Source organism: Phoca vitulina, unplaced genomic scaffold, assembly GCF_004348235.1.
Source record: "Phoca vitulina isolate PV1807 unplaced genomic scaffold, GSC_HSeal_1.0 scaffold80, whole genome shotgun sequence".
In the NCBI taxonomy this organism is placed as follows: domain Eukaryota; kingdom Metazoa; phylum Chordata; class Mammalia; order Carnivora; family Phocidae; genus Phoca; species Phoca vitulina.
In genome coordinates, this window is record NW_022589783.1 from 4119535 (window position 1) to 4138855 (window position 19321).

General features: G+C 46.3%; 1 protein-coding gene across 1 annotated transcript in view; it reads right to left on the bottom strand.

The window, feature by feature from the left end:
- Nucleotides 1–17269, bottom strand: part of DPP6 (dipeptidyl peptidase like 6) — a 905150-nt gene extending 887881 nt beyond the window's left edge. Inside the window, exon 1 of the mRNA XM_032394354.1 lies at nt 17195–17269. Coding sequence (XP_032250245.1) covers nt 17195–17254 — 60 coding nt within the window. The 5' untranslated portion in view covers nt 17255–17269. The remainder of the gene's footprint in view (nt 1–17194) is intronic.
- Between the last annotated feature and the right edge of the window lie 2052 nt (nt 17270–19321).

The window sequence follows — 19321 nt, forward strand, 5'->3', positions numbered from 1 at the left end:
GTGTGTAATAAGGACTTAGGAGTACATGGTATTATGTGCTGTGAATCTGTAAAACTGGCACCAAGTAGACCTCCCTCCTGATTTTACAAAGTTATGTCATGGAAGTACTCTGGAGGAATGCATTTTCAGAATGCTGTTTTTTTGGTTTGCAAGACATGATTTTCTTTGGATTCACTGCTTTACTTTGCTAAACACTCATTCCCAGTTTCCATGAATGTTCCTTCCTGCTTGCACTTTTTTGAAATGATAACCAGTATCACCCTTTCCTTTGTATACTCTTCTCTATAATTCTTAAGCTCCTGTTTTTTTTAATTTTTATTTGTTTTAATTTATTTATTTTCCCATGAGAGAGTGAACAGGAGCAGGGGAGGGGCAGAGGGAGAAGCAGACTCCCCGCTGAGCAGGGAGCCCGATGCGGGACTCGATCCCAGGACCCCGGGATCATGACCTAAGCCAAAGGCAGCCGCTTAACCGACTGAGCCACCCAGGTGCCCAAGCTCCTGTTTTTAAAAGGCTTTATTTTGAAATAGTTTCAGACTTAAAAAATAGCTGCAAACAGAGGAGAGAATTCCTGCATACCTTTCAGGCATCTTCCCTCATGTTAACATCTTGTGCAAGGACAGGACAAGTAGCAAAGTCAAGAAATTAATGTTGCTCCAGTACTCTTCACTAAACTAAAGAATGTGTTTGGATTTCCCCAGCTTTCTGTTTCAGGATCCAAGCTCGAATCCCATACTGCACTGGGTTATTCATGATACAAGTTAGTCTCACTCATCAGAATGTGAACCTTTCCCCTCCCCCATATAAGCAGCCTCCAGGGGCTTCATGCCCCCCCACCAGCACTTGACCTGCACCAACTCACGGCCTCTTCCCGCTGAGTTCTTCCTACTGTTGTCTGACAGTGCCTGACTCAAGCAAGCGAGTTTTCACACTCCATCCTGCCTGCGGTCCCCAGTATCTCCCTAGAGTTGGGTTGAGTTGGTGGTTCTGAAACCTCATCTCTCTCATGGAGCAAAGAGTCATGAACCTGTATGTTGACTGACTTTTCTTATAAGGGTTGGAATGACACTCTTTCCTACCCTTAACATTCCTGAGCAGAAACTGGAGGCTTGTCTCACAATTCAAATTAACAGCCATAAGCTGATAATTCCCACATCCAAATCTCCAAATTACCTCCTCCCAGAGCATGAGATGTTTACATGGATGGGCATGTCACAGGGATGACGATGTGTGCCCTCAAACTGCTCCTCCCTCATGCCTCTCTACCTTAGTAGTGACACCATTATGTACCCCCAATCATGCTGGAATACTGAGCAGGTCCCAGTGGGAATCCTACTCTTAACAGTATAGGGGACCTGACCAAGAACATAGGAGTAGATAAATAAATAGGAATAATCAGGTATGGAAAGTAAGAGATACAGCTGTCATTCTTCATGCATGGTATGATCAAATACACGGAATCAGCAAAACCAATTATTAGAACTAATGAGAGTTGTAAGATCAATGGACACAAGGTCAGTTTCTGAAAATAAATGATCTTTCAGCAAATAAACCAGAGCCACAATTTCTAGAAGGTTACTGCTACTGCATGATAGATACTCTTCCTGTAATGTAGAAGACCTTTGTTTGCTCAAAGGCCAATTCAACTAATGACCAAATTGCTAAATGACCATTTTGATTAATTTACCTCTCTTCCACCATTTACTATCCATTATGGTGTTGGAATGGAGCAGTGAGCTCCTAGATCTGAAGCCCAGATCTGCCTCTCAAAGGACATTTGACCTTAGGCAAGTTACTTAATATCTCTGGGTCCTCTTTACAAAAGCACCTCCTAGGGCTACAGCAAGGGTTAAGGAAAGCGAAACACTTTCCTGGCAGACACAGCACTCTACCCCTTGATCCACAGATACACCTTCTCCCTGAATCACTTTCTTCCCCAATTCCTTCGAAGGAATACGTTTTCCTTTGGCAGGTCACAGCACTTTCCCCAATCAAGTTCAGAATTCCTGTTCCACAACGAGTGTGCAGTATTTATTTCTAACTCCTTGCCACTGTTGTCTAGATACTGCTTTATCGAGCCTGTATTAACTTTCTAGTTTATTCCCCATAACACCACACCCAGACCCTCATAATTTCTTTCCTCCTGCAGCCCTAATCCCATGACCAAGTCTCCTAATTTTAAGTCTTCTGCTTCAGATGCTGAAATACGTTTAGGTGATGATGAAGGAGCTCACGCTGGCCTCAATTCTGACTCATCCCCACGTTTTCTGCCATCCAGGGGCTGCCTTCACAAACCTCAGTGACCCATCTGTTCCAGGTATCTATTTTACAAGAAACACAACAGAAATGGGTGCCTGTTGGGCCATCGAGCCAACAGTGCTACAAAGGGAACATCCGCGTGGAGTGATGGAAACCCAAAGTCGAGTAGTAGCTGATAGATTCATCCAGAATAAGCCTTCAAAGTTTCCCATAATATCTAATACATAGATGGAGAGCCTTCACGCCGTTTTCAAAGTTAAGTAAGATGTAAGGTTTATACTTGAAAGTTCTGTCTGCAAAGATACATTTAGTGCAGCAATTTACTCAATCTGTCCCTTAAAACAAGAGCTATAATTTCCCAGGTAGAGGAAAATGAGTATCTATCTGCCCTCCTTAACAAATGGGAACACTTGGCTGACTGCATTGCTCCAAAATATCAAGTAGGAATTTCTGGACTTCAGAAAGTATTTAGAGCACTCTCCCCCAAGCCCTACCCTATCTTCTTTCTAGCTAGTAAATGTCACAGTGACATTTCCTTGTTTGTAATAACACATCATTTGAAAACTACAACTGGGTCATTTTGCCTTTTCCGTCAATTTTTTTCTTGACTCTCCTCAACTATGGCTCCACAACCCAGTGGGGTCTACAATGTGAGAACTCCTAGCTTGATCAAGGATTTTTCAAATTATTAAGTGGATTCTGCTATGGGCAGAATCCAAATAGACACTTCATGAAGTGAGAATATAGCACCTATTTAGAAAGATTAAGTGGTAAGATACCATCTTAGTGAACTGTAACAAAGAGAACAGGAGGTTTTATTGATATACAATCACTACAGTGTATGAGCAGAGAAATAGAGGTTTTCTTTGCCCGTTTCTTCAAAAACCTTTCTTGTATTTATAACAAGACAGTTTTATACTCTTTTACTCTACTGATCCCGTTGGACCTTGCAAGGGTTGCTTCTACTAGCCCTAGTCGAAGTCAGGGTTGAGAAACTCAATATGCACGACTACCATGGAATTGCTTATTTCCACTTTAGGAAGTCAACACAATTCAGCGTCAAAGATTTGCTAAAGAGACTTTTAAAAACCTCATGGGTTCCTCCCTCTGTGGATCTACTCTCATATCTCCACTGCCAGAATCCTGTACCATCATGGCTCATAATTACTGAGCATGCGCTAGAAGCAAGGTTCTGTCTTCTGTTCCATGAATAAAAATATATGTAAAAATATAGACTTAGATCTCAGGGTGTTTTTAAATAATATAGCTAAGTAGATAAGCTAAGCATAAAACATAAAACATGATTAGAAATATAATAATAGTATTTGCTTGGAGACCACCTAACAACCAAGTTGAAGAGGAATGGCTAACTCTGGAGATGTGGATTGCTTGGTAATGGCCCGAAGCCAGGGGAGGGCGTAGCTGGCAATGGGAGCCCCATTCCCTTTTTCTCCTATTTCATCCTCCTTCTCAAGTAAATGGCACTGAAATGTCCAATCACAATTCAAAGACATGCGAGACCATTATGTGCAAACTACAACTAAGACCATTTTTCCAAAATGAAAGACTTGTAGTGATCTGTCACAATCACATAACAACATGGCTTATGTGGTAAGGTGTTACTCAGCCAAAGCAACAGAGCCCTGCTCTCTGAAGTGTGGTCTGAGGAGAAGCAACATTAGCGGCACGTGGGAGTTTTTCAAGATTTGCAGAATCTCGGGCTCCACCCCACAACTACTCAATCACAGCCTGCGTGTTAACAGAACTCCCAGGCGACTCGTGTGCCTGGGAACATTGGAGAAGCACCCCAACAGGGGAATCTTAGTGAGGAGGGGGACACATCATCCAGGAGTCCCCTCTTTGCTGGATGCACATGGGCACTAAAGCAATCGCAGCATTTAACGTGTAAAGAAAATGAAAACGTTCCACTCTGGTGAGACTGCACGTGTTCTTTAGGTAAAACACGGTCTTGTGTAAAATGCTGTGCCCCCCACAGCCTCACTGAAACCCTAACTCTTCCATGAGTCCTTTTCAAATCCCATAAGCCAATGGAAGATTACTCAGCCATCAGAAAGGATGAATACCTACCATTTACGTCAACGTGGATGGAACTGGAGGGTAGTATGCTGAGCGAAATAAGTCAATAAGAGAAAGACATGATCATATGGTTTCACTCATATGTGGAATATAAGAGCACAGAGGGAAGGTAGAGAAAACTGAATGGGAAGAAATCAGAGAGGGAGACAAACCATGAGAGACTCCTAACTCTAGGAAACAAACTGAGGGTTACTGGAGGGGAGTTGGGTGAGGAGATGGGGTAGCGGGGTGATGGGCATTAAGGAGGGCATGTGATGTGATGAGCACTGGGTGTTATATGCAACTGATGAGTCACTGACCTCTACCTCTGAAACTAATGATGTACTGTATGTTGGCTAATTGAATGTAACTAAAAAAAAAAAAAAAAAAAAATCACATAAGCCAAAATACATTCTTCCAGCACATGCACTGACCTTAGATAGCGCTTACTCTTTACACGCCTCATCAACTGCCCAGTACTCTCAGAGATACGGATAACCCCAAGTAGACAGAACCAAGTTGAACAGTCTCTTCCTTCCATCAGTTCCAACCCAGGCACCAAACTTAGATGTGCCAAAATGGCTGCCAAGCGTCCCTACAGCTGAAAGCGGTCTTTAAACTATGAGTAAGGGAAGTGATGGAAGGGTGTGAAATCACTCACACTCAGCGGCCACGACCCACCAGAGAGGAAGCCTCCAGTACAGAAGCTGGTGGGATTCTCCAGCATCTCCATCTTTTGGGTGGGAGAGGAAGGAATGTGCGAGCTGCTGCAGGTTGTCCCTCAGCACATGCCAAGTGAGAGGGGGTCACAGAACTCTTCGGGGGGCTTGAAGTGGGTGCCCTGGAAGCATAAGCAGTATCTACCCAGACCCCACCGGGAAAAGCTTTCCATGGAGAAGCTGAAACCAGAGCGGCCAACTATGAAGAGCGGTGCGGTGCTAGAAGCACCCTGCGTCTGTGATGGTGTGCATGGAAAACGTGCGGGTTTCTCGTGACAAAAATGGACCATGGGAATGAAAAAGCCAAGAGCCAATTAGAAAGGAACCTACCCAACAAAGCAAAGTAAGAGCAGAGGGTGACACAGGAAGCCTGAGGACAAGGGACAGTATCACAACTAGAGAAAAAGCCACAGTCATCTCTCAATATCCTGGGCACTGGTGTCCAAAGAAACTCCCTCAAAGCTCCTTGTGAGCAAAGGGTCAGCCTTGTGTAAGTGTCACACCCAGAGAGACCTATTATCACCAGATCCCTAGAGCACCACCACGTTACACTCTGCCTTTACCCTCATTTCTCCTCCTCCTGAACCCAATCTTGGAGCAGAGAGAAATGGGGAACTGGGTGCAGAGGAGGACTGAGGAGAACACTAGGAAAGAGACAAGGAGAAGACCCCCGCCTCCCAAGGCAGGGGCCAGACCTGAAGCGGGCGGGGAAGCTTGTCTTAGAGTCAGTTTTGGAGTCGATAATATATTAGGCCGCACTGGGCATTTTAACTTCTGAAATCGCACTATTTGTAATGCAAAGAACTGGAATAGGCTATAATATCCTCAGAATCTGGGTACAGACCGAACCATCTGAGTATTTGCTTCCAGGCACAGCTGGAGGACGAGAACAAGGTGTTTCCCGACGGTCCCGTGAGTCTATTACGTTCGGTCTAACACTGAGAAACTCGTTCAGGGGAAGGAGCCGGGTCACGTCTAATGCTTACCGAAGCCCCCAGGTGCTTCACACATTATACAGCATTTTTTTTAGAGCTCATTTGGTTGCAGGGAAAAAGTGGAAACCCGTAAAAAGTAGCTCAAACTAACAAAACAAAACAACCACAAACAAATGCATTATGGATGTAATGGACATATTCGGAGCTCCCCTTGGGCAGGTGACTTTTGCCCCACCCCTCTCTTTAACCTATAGTCAATGTTCCATCGAGCTACCCAATTCCAGTTGCCACAAAACCCCAGGTCTAGCTAGATAACACATTAGTGAACCCAAAAGGTTTTTACTGACACTTCTCTGAAAAGCCAGATACAACACAGCAACATTTCTATTCTGTTCCCCAAAGTGTATCTCCTGGCCGCCAGCAACATCACCTTTTTTGTCTTATTCCCTTTTATCTCTTGCCACAAAGCCTCACAGAAACCCTCTATTTTTCTGATAAATTCAGCTCCGGCGAGCTCTGTCCAATAATAACCTGGAAATGAGCCATCACTCCCACTCCGGCTTAGAAAGCAATTCAGTGACCTTTTTTTTTTTTTAATTCTCACGTATTCCTCTTGGGATACAAAGTTCAAATGCAAAGAAGCTTACCAGAAAGTTTGTTCAAAAAAAAAAAAGGCTTTATTTGGTGGTAATGGGGAATGAGAGCAAACATAGGAAATCTTGTTAGTCATTAAAGAGGCTTCTTTATTTTCTACCAATTTTACATAATGGTGCATCTCAAAACACAGAAGGAGCTGAAGGGAAGTAAAAGAAGTAGAGATGTAGAGACGAGCCTCGGGTGAAGTGTAACCAGAGAGTCTGGAAGGGAGTCAACGTGCATGCTTCAAGGCCCATCATTCCCACCCCCGGCTCACTCCCCACCCTCCCTTTCTCTCAACAGCCATCCTTAGCTTCCCATGACCATCCCGGGCTGCCAGAGTCTACCTGATCTTCCACATCATGCCCTCTGTCCTCTGACGACTATCTCTGGGTCTCTCGGTTCAAATTTCCAAAGACACTGTTTGATTGGCTCAGCTCAGCCTGTGGATTTCTTCCCCCGGAGCACGTGTTCAGCCCTGGTCTGATCAGCTAGATCTAGGAGAAGGCAGAGTCCCACGTTCAAGCAGGAGAGGCAAGGCTGTGGGCAGGGCCTTTCTTTTAGAAGATAAATGGCCCATGAAGCAATGAATAGCATCTCCATTACCCAGGTGTCCAACTGGCAGCTGAGGAATGAATTAAGAAAAAAACATTGCGCACTACAAAAGCCAATATGGTGGGAAGAAGATGTGCATTGCTTTATTTTTGCTGTTTTCAGATCACGTCCCTCTTTATGATTTCTCAGGCTTCTGACTATTATACAGACGAAGTTAAGCTGCAGGGGCCGTACACTGGAAGACACCAGAATCTACTCTCAGTATCACAAATAAAAATCATGGGAAGCAAATACAGCGTATGCTACGTGGTAGCTCTATGGGCCCACCTTGGTTGCCAAGGATCATGGTTATCATTTGGGGGAGCATTAAAAGTTTGTTGCACGAAGCCTTTAGTTTGCATGCTATTTCTAGACCGTTAGGGACAAAGTGAGAACAGGAGGCAATGAGTCTATGGGAAGCCTTCCCCAACGAACGTGAACTCTCTTTTCTCTGACCACAATCCCAAATTTGGCTTTATTCAAGTTTTAACACCGTGGGTATTTTATTCTGTGTTTCCTGTCTCATCTGTGATGACCCTGCCTATCAAAGTGGCAGTTCCTTTTTTTTTCTTAAACAGTAAGCAAGAAGTCCAATGTTTATAAAATAGATAAATAATATTTAGCATTGAGGAAATTAATAGATAGGTTGAAAGAAGCATGGGTTGCAGCTTAATGAATAAAAGATTCAATATTATTCATTATTTACACATTTTCAGTTTGAAAACACTTTTCATTTTACTAGCCCTATGACTGGAAGTGACTTGCATATAATCATGTAGTTCAGTTTCCTCAGTTAAATAAAAGGAGGACTAAAAACATACCCAACTACTCTGGCAGCTGTCCTGAGATGAGGTAAGATAGCATTCATGAAAAAGTTACGACAAGTGGGGAAGAACAGCATACAAATTGTTGATCATCTCATTTCATACAGTACCTCCACCTTCAGCCTATAAGTTTATGTCAGATAAGCATAGTATGTGTCTGTTTCATACTAAAGTGTGAAGGACACCCCCGAGCTTAGGGTTTACATTAGGCGCACTTGATTATAGAATTGGTTGTGATATCTATGCCCTGGAATGCGTTCATAATGGCAATCACTCTGCCTATGGCTTTTTCTCAGGTTGGAACATCAGCAAGGAAGAGCCTGACGGAGCTTTGAAGCCTTAGTTTTCAGAGAGTGATGGACGGTGTTGGGGGGGGAAGGCCCAGGGAGCAGTAACCACTTACCTAAGACTCAACCCAAATAGGAGGCACAGCTCAACGAATTCTCAGATCCAGTCTGCTGGACCCTCTACCTCAGTAAACAATCCTCCACTGGATGGGCCTCAGATCCAGTCTGCTGGACCCTCTACCTCAGTAAATCCTCCTCCACTGGATGGGCCTCAGATCCAGTCTGCTGGACCCTCTACCTCAGTAAATAATACTCCACTGGATGGGCCTCAGATCCAGTCTGCTGGACCCTCTACCTCAGTAAATAATCCTCCACTGGATGGGCCTCAGATCCAGTCTGCTGGACCCTCTACCTCAGTAAATGATCCTTCACTGGATGGGCCTCAGATCCAGTCTGCTGGACCCTCTACCTCAGTAAATCCTCCTCTACTGGATGGGCCTCAGATCCAGTCTGCTGGATCCTTCTACCTCAGTAAATAATCCTCCACTGGATGGACTTCTCCACATTTTAACTCATACATTTAAAGCTATCTTAACAAAGGCCCAGCACATCTTCATCTCGCTTACTTTATGAAAAATGTGAACTTGTTCCATTGTGTCCACATTACGGCAGATACAATTTTTAATTATATAGCAATGTCTAGATGTGTTATGATCTCTTAATACTGCATTTGAAATGTTCATAAAACAGACAGAGACACTGAAAGAACATGCACATTATATATGGAATGAAACCCAGACTCTCTCAGGCCCTGTGGATGTAGGGACAGGACCAGCAAGGAGCCGGGGAGCTTTTGTCCATCTCTGCTAACTACACACAGATCTCTGGGCACTTAAAAATAAGATCAGAGTGGGGGTCTGTTAAATTCCAATTGATCTATTTCCTTCACAAGGCCCAAGATGTGAGATAATTAAAATACAGCATTTGAGGAACAGCTTTTGACTTAAAACGAAGTAATCCAGCAAGTTTAACCAGAAAGGCAATTATTACTCATTTACTGCCCTCTATTCCTGGAAATTTAACTTATGCATGAGCTTATATTTGTTTTATGTATTTTACCGAGAAAATGAGGACAATTAAATTTTTTTTAAATCAATAGAATGTAAAACCAAAATAACATAAATAGGTTTTCACTAATATCCTGGAAGTCATTAAAGCAATTTAGGTTTTACGCATTACATTAAACATTCTCAAATTCTTTGGAATGATCTAGGCTCTCGGTAGTAAAAAGAATTTACATTTTTTATTTATATGGGTCCCCTTTCCTATTTCTTTCAGAAATGACTGACCTTACAATTAAGTCCCCTGCTTAGTATGAAGAGCTAAGGTGAGTGACACAAACCATGACCTGGACACGCTCTTACTGACATTAAATATTAGTGAAGTGTCCTCTTGGCTGAGTCACTAACCTGCATGATGTACAAGCATATAGCAGATGTGGTCCCGAATCTGAGCTCCAACAGAGTCAGAGCATGCCAGAGCCCAGTATGATGGGAGGCACCAAGGACGGGGAGCCAGGGAGTGAGTCAGTGTCTCGGCTGTCTCATTCACTAGTGCATTTTGTTGGAGCTCAGTTTTCATGAAATGAAAGCATAGAACAAAACTACCTCTGAAGCTAGATCCTGTTTTAAAATACTACATATGAGGACCGGAGGACTGTGTGTCATAGGACCCAGGTGCCGCCATAGGAGAGGACAGGTATCAGTGGTCAGGATGAGGTTAGCTGGGGGTCCAGTCAGAGCCAGAGGCTCAGGGACAGGTTAGGTACAGGGATGAGAGCAGGTGGAAAGGTCTGACGTTCAAGCCAAAAAAGCAGACTGGAGAGTGAGACGGGCAACAAAGAGTCAGGAGGGAAACCTCCTCAGCTGAATCTCAAGTTGTGATGTCCTCGCTGGCGGCGCGGGGCTGGTGGGTCTGCGCTGATGGGTGAGGACAGAGACATGGCAGGACACGCCTTGCATGAGCTCCTCACGTCCTCAGCAGCTTGTGGGTCTGTGGCTGAACTAATCGTTTAGGGATGGCTTCCCACAGAAAGGGACGTGGTGACTAAGCTGTGCCCCAAAATCCAGGGGGAAAATCCCTTAACCCATGAAAAGGAGGAGGCGGCTGCTTAATTCCAGAGACATGCAGATGGAGGAAAAGTGTGTGTGGGGCAGGGGGGAACCGCCTCGGCAGGCAGAAGCTCTGCTGTCCAAGTAAGAAGGGCAGGGAGGCGTGGGAAGGACATGGGAGGGAGCTTGGAGCAAGGACAAAAGGCAGAGGAAGAAAGCGCCTTCACATCTCACAGGGTATGCTTTAACAGAATGTGAAGTTTGGAGAATGTGACACCCAGGGGAGGAGAAAACAGCTCACCGGGAAGAAAGGGAGGAGACTGGGAATCGCGGGAAAGAGACGAGCACACGGATGTCAACAAAGTCCTGGTGAGAAGGAGGTCGAAGGTCGAAGCAAGGTTGGGAGGTCCCACCTGGGCTGATCATTCCTTCCTGGATGTAGTCTCAAAGCACAGAGGGATGTTACGTTTTGAACTAAGGATTCAGGAAAATAAAGTGAGGAGTAAGTCTAATGACCGTTGCGTTATCCTAGAAACTTGATGTCACCAGTTCTAGGGCCACAGGAAGTAAAATCCCCAACTACTGATTCGAAAGCCTGCACACTGAACTAAGGAAAAAGATGGAGTCCCACTCCCAATAACGGCTGGGTCAAAGTCACAACAAAGCAGGTATCACACGTATCTCTGCAAAATACAAAACAATCTGACAACTGGTGAACAACCCACATTAGCAGATTCTGGAGAGGACAGAGTTTGAGGCAATTACCTACCACAGCTGGAAAATGAGAGGAGAACTCTAGAATTAAGAATGAAGAACATCAGTAAGAGAGCCTGAAATTCTGTGTACAAGTGGTGCCCACATCTCTGGGCCTCCCCTGAGCCATGCAAGTACCGGGGAGATTCCAGGTGGCCTAGATGAGGATAAAAGAACAAAACTTACATGTAAATTGCCACTCTACTTACCAGCTCACAAAAAATTAATAAACAAACAATCTTCAGAGAAACGTAACAGAATCCCTCCATTCAATATGCACAATGCCAACAATAAAATTCAAGATCAGTTGACACACAAAGAAATATAAAAATGTGACCCATTCTCAAGAAAGAGGCATGATCGGGCGCCTGGGTGGTTCAGATGGTTAAGCGTCTGCCTTCGGCTCAGGTCATGATCCCAGGGTCCTGGGATCGAGTTCCGCATCGGGCTCCCTGCTCAGCGGGGAGCCTGCTTCTCCGTCTGCCTCTCTCTCTCTCTCTGTCTCCTATGAATAAATAAAATCTTTTAAAAAAAAAAAGAAAGAAAGAGGCATGATCAACCTAGACCAGTCCCGAGATGACCCAGATGCCAGAATGAGAAGACACAGATTTTAAAGTGGCTGTTTTCAGGGCACCTGGGTGGCTCAGTTGGTGAAGTGTCTGCCTTTGGCTCAGGTCATGATCCCAGGGTCCTGGGATCGAGTTCCAGGTTGGGCTCCCTGCCCAGCGGGGAGTCTGCTTCTCCCTCTCCCACTGTGATTGCATTCATTCTCTCTCAAATAAATAAATAAATAAATAAATAAATAAATAAATAAAATCTTTAAAAAAAAAAAAGTGGTTATTGTCATGAGATCCGTTACTTACAGGGAAAAGGTACTTACAATAAAGGACAAGACCGTAATCCAAGCAGGAAAAACGGAAACTATGAAGATAGGACAAAGTAAAATTTCTAGAATTAAAAACACAACATTGGAAATAAACCGCCGGATGTGCCAAAAGCAGGATGGAGAAAGCCAGGGGAAGGGTTGCTGAATGTGAGAAGACAGCAACGGAAATGAGCACATGTAAAGAAGACAGTGGAAAAGAAGTCTGAAAGCACAAGCATCTCCAAGACCCGCAGGACCAGACGAAGTGTCTGACTGTGAATAACTGTCATCCCAGCAGCTTACGAACAGGACAGAAGAGACATGTGATTTCACCAAACGCAGTGAATCTGAAGATTCAAGATGATCTATGAAGCCCTAACACAATAAATATGCAGAACACCACGTCAAGGCACCTAACCCTCAGACACCAAACACCAAAGATAAAGAGAAAATCTTCTGGCCCATTTCATTCAAGGAATGATGACTCAAATGACTGTTCACTTCTCTGGAGGAAAAAAAAAATCAAGACCAGAATTCAGTGAGACACCATCTTGAAAGTACTGAGAGAGAAACCAAAATCTTATCAACTTGGGATTCTAGAACCAGAAAAAAATACCTTTAAGAATGAAGGCAAAGTAAAAATGCAGGAGGGTCTAGCCAGGATTACTTCACAAAATGCATTCCTATTGAACTAAAGTGGTTCAGCTAATAGTCTTTTTTTTAACATCCTAAAGGAAAAATGACAGAGACCCAAGCCAAATCGAGCCCATAGGCCAAATGTTTGCTAACCCTGTCCTTGTGGTGAATTAAGCACTAGAAATAGAAAGGAGAAGTAAGTAGGGAGTAGAAAATTAAATTCATCAAAAAGAACTTAAAATACTTGGGTTTTGTTAGTTGGAAACCTTAGGAGTTTCCTGGGTATGATCTGAAACCGCCCCCAAGCCCCACACTTGAGGGCAGGGAACAGACGGAAGAAAAGCAGGCCAGTCCAGATGGTGGTGGCCGTCGAGGTGAGCAGGGGAGGTGAGCAAGGAGCTGACAGACCAGGCTCGCGTGGGGCCGCCAGACCACAGATCACACCCTCCTGCCAGAATCCTACAGGTTTACAGAGGACTTAACAAGGCAGAGTCACCTACAGCATCCGGAGTGTCTCAAGGATACCTTCCTCTCTCAGGGCTGAGACCTAGGAACCAGAGCGCACATTCCAAGCACAGAGGAGGGGGCCAGCTTCAGGGTCAACCTGTGGTCTTGTCCTCTCGCTGACCTCCTGCAACAATTATACCCATGCCTCACATAAAACAATAAAAATGAGAATTTGAAACGCAACACGGGGTCTAGTTTATCGGTAAATAAATGTTTTAAATAGGAAAGTTTATTTTCCTCGAAATATGCATGACCTTAAAACTGTAATTTACCCTGTATCAGTAGCAATGGCTTTTACGCACCCTTACTTTTACATTTCAAAAAGCAATGAAGAAAAGTATACATACTGGTGAAGTAGTAAGTTAACAACTCCGGAAGAGATTTAATGAAAACATTTTCAAAAAACAACAGATTAGAGAATAATTCTGGAATACGTGAACTACTGCATATTGAAGTTTAAACGGTCTGTTCTGCAATACTGAGTAACCAACATCTTTTACCATAGAAGACTTTAGTATCTTTTAGAATATGAAAAAAGAAATGCAAACATTTTGTGTAAATAATAAAACTGCAGCTCTTCTTTTTATAAAGGTTATACTGGTTTTTTTTCGTTTATTTATTTTATTTATTTTTTATTTTTTATGTTAATCACCATACATCAGTTTTTGATGTAGTGTTCCATGATTCATTGTTTGTGCATAACACCCAGTGCTCCATGCAGAACGTGCCCTCCTCAGTACCCATCACCAGGCTAACCCATCCTCCCACCCCCCTCCCCTCTAGAACCCTCAGTTTGTTTTTCAGAGTCCATCATCTCTCATGGTTCGTCTCCCCCTCCGATTTCCCCCCCTTCATTCTTCCCCTCCTGCTATACTGGATTTTGATAAATCCTTGTACAATGGTACATAACTTTTCAAAACCAAAATTTTAAACATTCATATTGTTTAGTAATATCATCACAAAATATATCCATTAAGCACTCAAAAAAAAAGCCCACAATACATCATGACTATAGAAAACTTAAGTGGAAAATATAGTAAATATAAGAGTCATTCTTTCTCCTAATTCCAAGTTAATCACACTTAATAGTTTGGTGTAATTCCTTACCATCTTTTCTCTTCAGGTATGTATTTCTATATAATTAGTATCATAAAATGCATACCAGTGTGTATACATCTTAGGAAGGAAGGAAGGCAGGTAGGCAGACGCTTATAAATTTCTAGAAAGCATCATACTCCAGTACTGGCAGAAGCCAGCAAGCCCCTCTGGACACAGAGCCTGCCACTGTGGAAATACCCTACGTGGGCTGCTCGACTGGTCAATGGGCGAATCCCAACTGTTCGTCAGGCCTCAAGTATTTACAGAACAGCCTGACTTGTTGACCAGTGCTTGACAAGTACTTGGTGAATACCAGTCACTGTGCCCAACCCCAGACCAACATGGTAGATACGACTTCATCATCCCACAGGGACACTGTAATTTCCCAGCCCCATGTGACCCTAACTCCCGGAACCACCTTCTCAGGAGCACCAGCTCCTGCCCATCCTGGGGCGCACAGTGGGGTGGCTACCGATGTGATCCTTAGCAGCCGGGAGCAGCGGGCCCTTCCCCACCCCCTCCACCGTCAGGGGCGTGGAAGCTACAGCACACCTGGCAGGAGACAGCAGTGATGGCTAAACCCAACCACCGAGTAGCCACCCTAAATCACAAAGACGGTCAATGCTTCCCAAGAACAAATCATCATAATGTGCCAAATACCAACTGCTGTCCCTGTGATCGGTAAGTGAAAGAGACAAAACATAGGTGGGTCCAGTGACCCTTCTCCTGAGACGGTGAGGCCCTTCTTCCCTGAAAGTCCCCACAGAGAACCCTCATGTAAAATGGAAACAGGCTTATTTCAAACTTCTGATAAAATAAACTGGTATTATTGAGTTCTATATTCCATTAGAACTACCGAACCTAAGCCTCACGTGGTGTGTCGTACTTTCTGGTGTTGCGTGCCAACTCCCTGGTGTGTGCGTGCGCCTTGTTCATTCCACGCTCGCTCACTCCCCTCCCGGGGATTCCCTCTCCAGCACCGCCACATCACCACACCAACTTCGACACACCACGCACCACAAATCTATAAACTCCCAAGGCATCCTACAACATCGCTGGACTCTTCTTCAAGGAAGGGGTTTGGAATGCTTTTCTTCCAGCAGATAGACCATAATTACCTCACTGTAGGGCAACGGGGACTATCAAAAATGTTAAAGCATGAGGGGTGGGTATGACCAGAGCTTCATTGTAGAGAATGAAGGCAATCTCTAAGTTTATATTTGGGTTCTCAGCTCTTGGAACTTAATCAGAGTATATAATGTTTGTTAAAGGAATAACTTCACTGAATCGGTATAATTCAGTGGACTAAGCTTTTGTTGCACACCTTCTAGGTGCATCCTCAGCACTAACAGGTTCCCTAGTACCTTCTGAATTGTTGCCCACTTCCCAGGGTTGAACACCTCCCAGAAAGTTTTATTGGTGTCAATACCCTGCAGGCCAATTCTGCCAAGAAGCCACTTTAACACCGGAACCAAAGGCACTTTCTAGAAGAAATTATTGAATGATCTTCTGAACTCCACAGATGTCTCTACCACATACTCACTGATGTGTGAAACTTTATTATTTTTAATTTAAAATCTTATAATATCAGCTACTACATATTAAAAAGACATTTCCTATGGATATTAAGTAAAGTAAATGTGAAAAGTGTAAATGCTCGAATCATAGTTAATGAGCACGGAGATCAGAGATATGGCCTGCTGATTGAAATATTTCACCCGGGTCTGACTGGAGTGGAAAATGCTGAATATCACTCAATTGATATAAAGGAATTCAGTCTAAATCCTCATCTTACATAACTCAACAAACCAAGAGTTCCTTCATCCACCAAATGAATCCAGTATCATCCCTAAATCCAACTCCACATTATGTGCAACTTTCAACAAATACAACCATCTTCTACTAACATGCTGATAAACACATGTGTGTGTCTGCAAAAGACCAGAGCACAGATTCAGGTTATACATCATATCTAAGATCCAAAGTACTTCCTTCGTTTTTTTTTTTTAATTAGAAATACTCTAAAGTATTTTATAAGTATTGTACATTGATACATAAGCTGCTGCACGGCTTCCCTATGGAACCCAGCTCAGGAATTTCCTTGCAAACTAACTGCAACCTGAGGTGAGCCTCAGGGGAGAAAAAGAAGAGTCATATTGGCCAAGGCCAAGCGGGCTGTGCCGCACACAGACTCCGTGTGGAACAGGGGGCCTCTGGGGCCGTCTGTTTCTCTGCGCGTGCAAACACACGTTCCCCACGTCTTGTCCCTACACACCCCGGGATACCGTGGAGGTTCTGCAGCAATCCCGCACCGCTGCCTGGTCTCCTTTCTCCGAACGGCAGTAATTTCCTGGAGATCATTCCAGGCACGCGTGGACCATTAAAGTTAATTAAGCACGTGCCCGTGACACCTAGGAGAGCGCGCGCCCCGCAGAGCCCAAAGCGCTGCCGGGGAAGCGCTCTTCGGCAACCCCTAGCCCAAGGGTCACACTGATTCCCGCGGCCCTGCCTCCCACCGCTGACCTTTCCTGCCACCTCCCCCCGAAAACTCGGCAATCTGGGGGGAATCCTGCATGTGCCAGCGAGCCGACGGAGCGCCGCGCCGGCGCCCAAGGCTCTCCCGGTCCCGGGTAGCCCAGGCAGGTGCACTGGCCCGCCGGACTGTGGGCTCCGGTCTAGGAGGCACCACCTGTTCTCACAGCCCCCGCGCCCGTCGGCCGCCTTGACTCAAGGACCATCTCCCCCACCCCCACCCCCCCCAGCCCTCAGTGGCCGGGATGCGAAGGGAACTGAGGCTCGGAATCCGCAAACCGGAGAGGGTCCGCTCGCCTGCGCGCTGCGGCCTCAACCCGCGCTCCACGTCCCGCCCAAGCGCCTCCGTCGCGGTCCCTTACCTTGTGGCCTTTCCCCGGGGGACACCTGACGTTATTGGAGACTCCCGCTGTTTGATTCATGTCCGGAGGAAGTTGGGGGCCCGCAGCTCCACCTTCAAAACTTCCTTGGCGCGGAGGGCGGCAGGGAGCGCGTCTCCGGGAGGCGAGGGTGGTCCTGCCCTGCGGCCACGTCGGGCGCCGCCGGCGAGTCCTCGGGCGCAGGTGTCCGCGGGGCTGCGCGCGCTGGACGCCGACGCCCGCGGCCCCGAGACGCACGGGAGGAGCAGCTGCTGGGACCCCGGAGGGAGCCGGGGCCGGCGCCAGCGGCTGCGGGGCGCTCTGCCTGGCGCAGCTTTCCCGGGCAGCAGTCCCGGACTCCGGACCAGGACGCCGAGCGGACCCACAGGCGCTCCGAGGAGGGGTGCGGAGGTACGTGTCCGGCGGGTGGGACCGCGGGAGCGTGGCCGCCGCGCGCCCTGACGCCCCCCGGGCGGAGCCTCGGCGGCGGGCAACTCGGCTTGGCGCCCGCGCGGCCCTCGCGCGCCGTCTGCGCGCCCGCGGGCTCGCTCCGGAAGCGGCCGGCCTCGGAGCGCACCCCGCACCTCGGAGGGCCGGCGCCCGCTCCCGCCCGCGCTCGTGCGCCCGCTCCCGCCTCCAAGTCTTCCCGGGATGGTCGGGAGGTGGCACGCGAGGCTCTGCCGGGCGTCAGCGCTCGGGCGGAGGCCGGGAGCAGAGGGGCCGGCACCAGGCTGCCTGGCTCGGTCCCCACCGACTCCAGCGGCTCCCTGGGCCGGAGCTGCGTGCGCCGCCGGGTCCGCTGGGCCTGGGCCGGGTCGGGGGAGGGCGGCCCTGGGCGCCCACGCCTTTTCTGCGCCCGAAGTCGTTGCAGCGCGCCAAGGCTGCTGCTTGGTCCCCTCTCTGTCTCTGTCTCCTGTCTCTCGCTCTTGCTCTCTTTTCCGTTGGCGCCTGTGAAGTCATGATCTAATCAGGCAGCATTGGGGTAGAGGTGGAAAACTGATCCTTGGGAACTAAGAAAAACAAATCAAGAAAGAGCAACTGCTCCATGAAGACCGCATTGCAACATTTTAGAATCTCAAGTCTGAATAGTGGACCAGGAGCACATTAGAACACAGATGTATTATTTAGCAAAATCTTGGTTTGTTTGTTTGTTTTTCTGGATTTATCCAGATAGAACTATTTCAGTTTGAATATTCTGGATGGAAAATCCAGCCACATAATTCAGTTTGTTTGTCCGGCCCACAACCTCAGTTTCATCATCAACTAAGTGACGGTAGGAGTTGGCGGCCCCTGTGAGAACCTTACTCCTTCCATCATGTTGGGTTCCTAACAGAAGCACCTCCCTTGTGGTGCCCCCTTTAAAAGGAAAAAGATTTCACTCTTGGGCGTTTGCTGATGTGGCCTGCTTCTTCAGCACCCCAAAATCCAAATAGGAATAATGTCCATTGTGTAAAGTGTGTTATCCTCTTTCATGATTTTTGCCCCCCAAAGAAGTTCAAGAGTAATTCAGGACATTTCTGTCCTAGGAATGTGAAGGCATGTTCTGGGGGTCCGTGTGTGTGGCAGTGAACAGAGCCTCGTGGTAAAGGCAGATGTTGCCTAAATCTTGGCTTTGCACTCCCTAGCATACGTCTTTGGGATGATTCTTTATTTGTTTTAAAGTTCTGAGGTAGGCATTATAGTGCCAAATTCCAGGTAAAAACACTGAGACCCAAAGTACCGATGTGTAGAAGGTGCTTAGCCCTGGAACAGGCATTCACCAGGTGGCAGGTGTCATCGACAGCCTGGAACATTGGGAACACGAATTATTAACTCACAGACACTGTGGTCAACTCCATCTTTTCTGGAGGTAGAATCCACAAGTGTGGGCATCCTGAGAGTATGGCCCAAGGAGCTTCTAGTCCTCATGCTACTCTACTCTCAGCCTCTAGCTGTTCATCAGTTACCACTGACGTGTTCCTCCCTGTTTGTGTCTCCAGGGCTTCTGCTCCAGGTAAGCAGATCCACCCTTCTCAGCAGATTCCCGGGGAGCTGTGTGCTGGGACCTCAGCTCTCTTCTGGTTCCAAGAAACATCACTGATTTTCAGTGTGTTCAGGTGTTTCTGGCTGTGAGGCTGGGAATGATGGCTT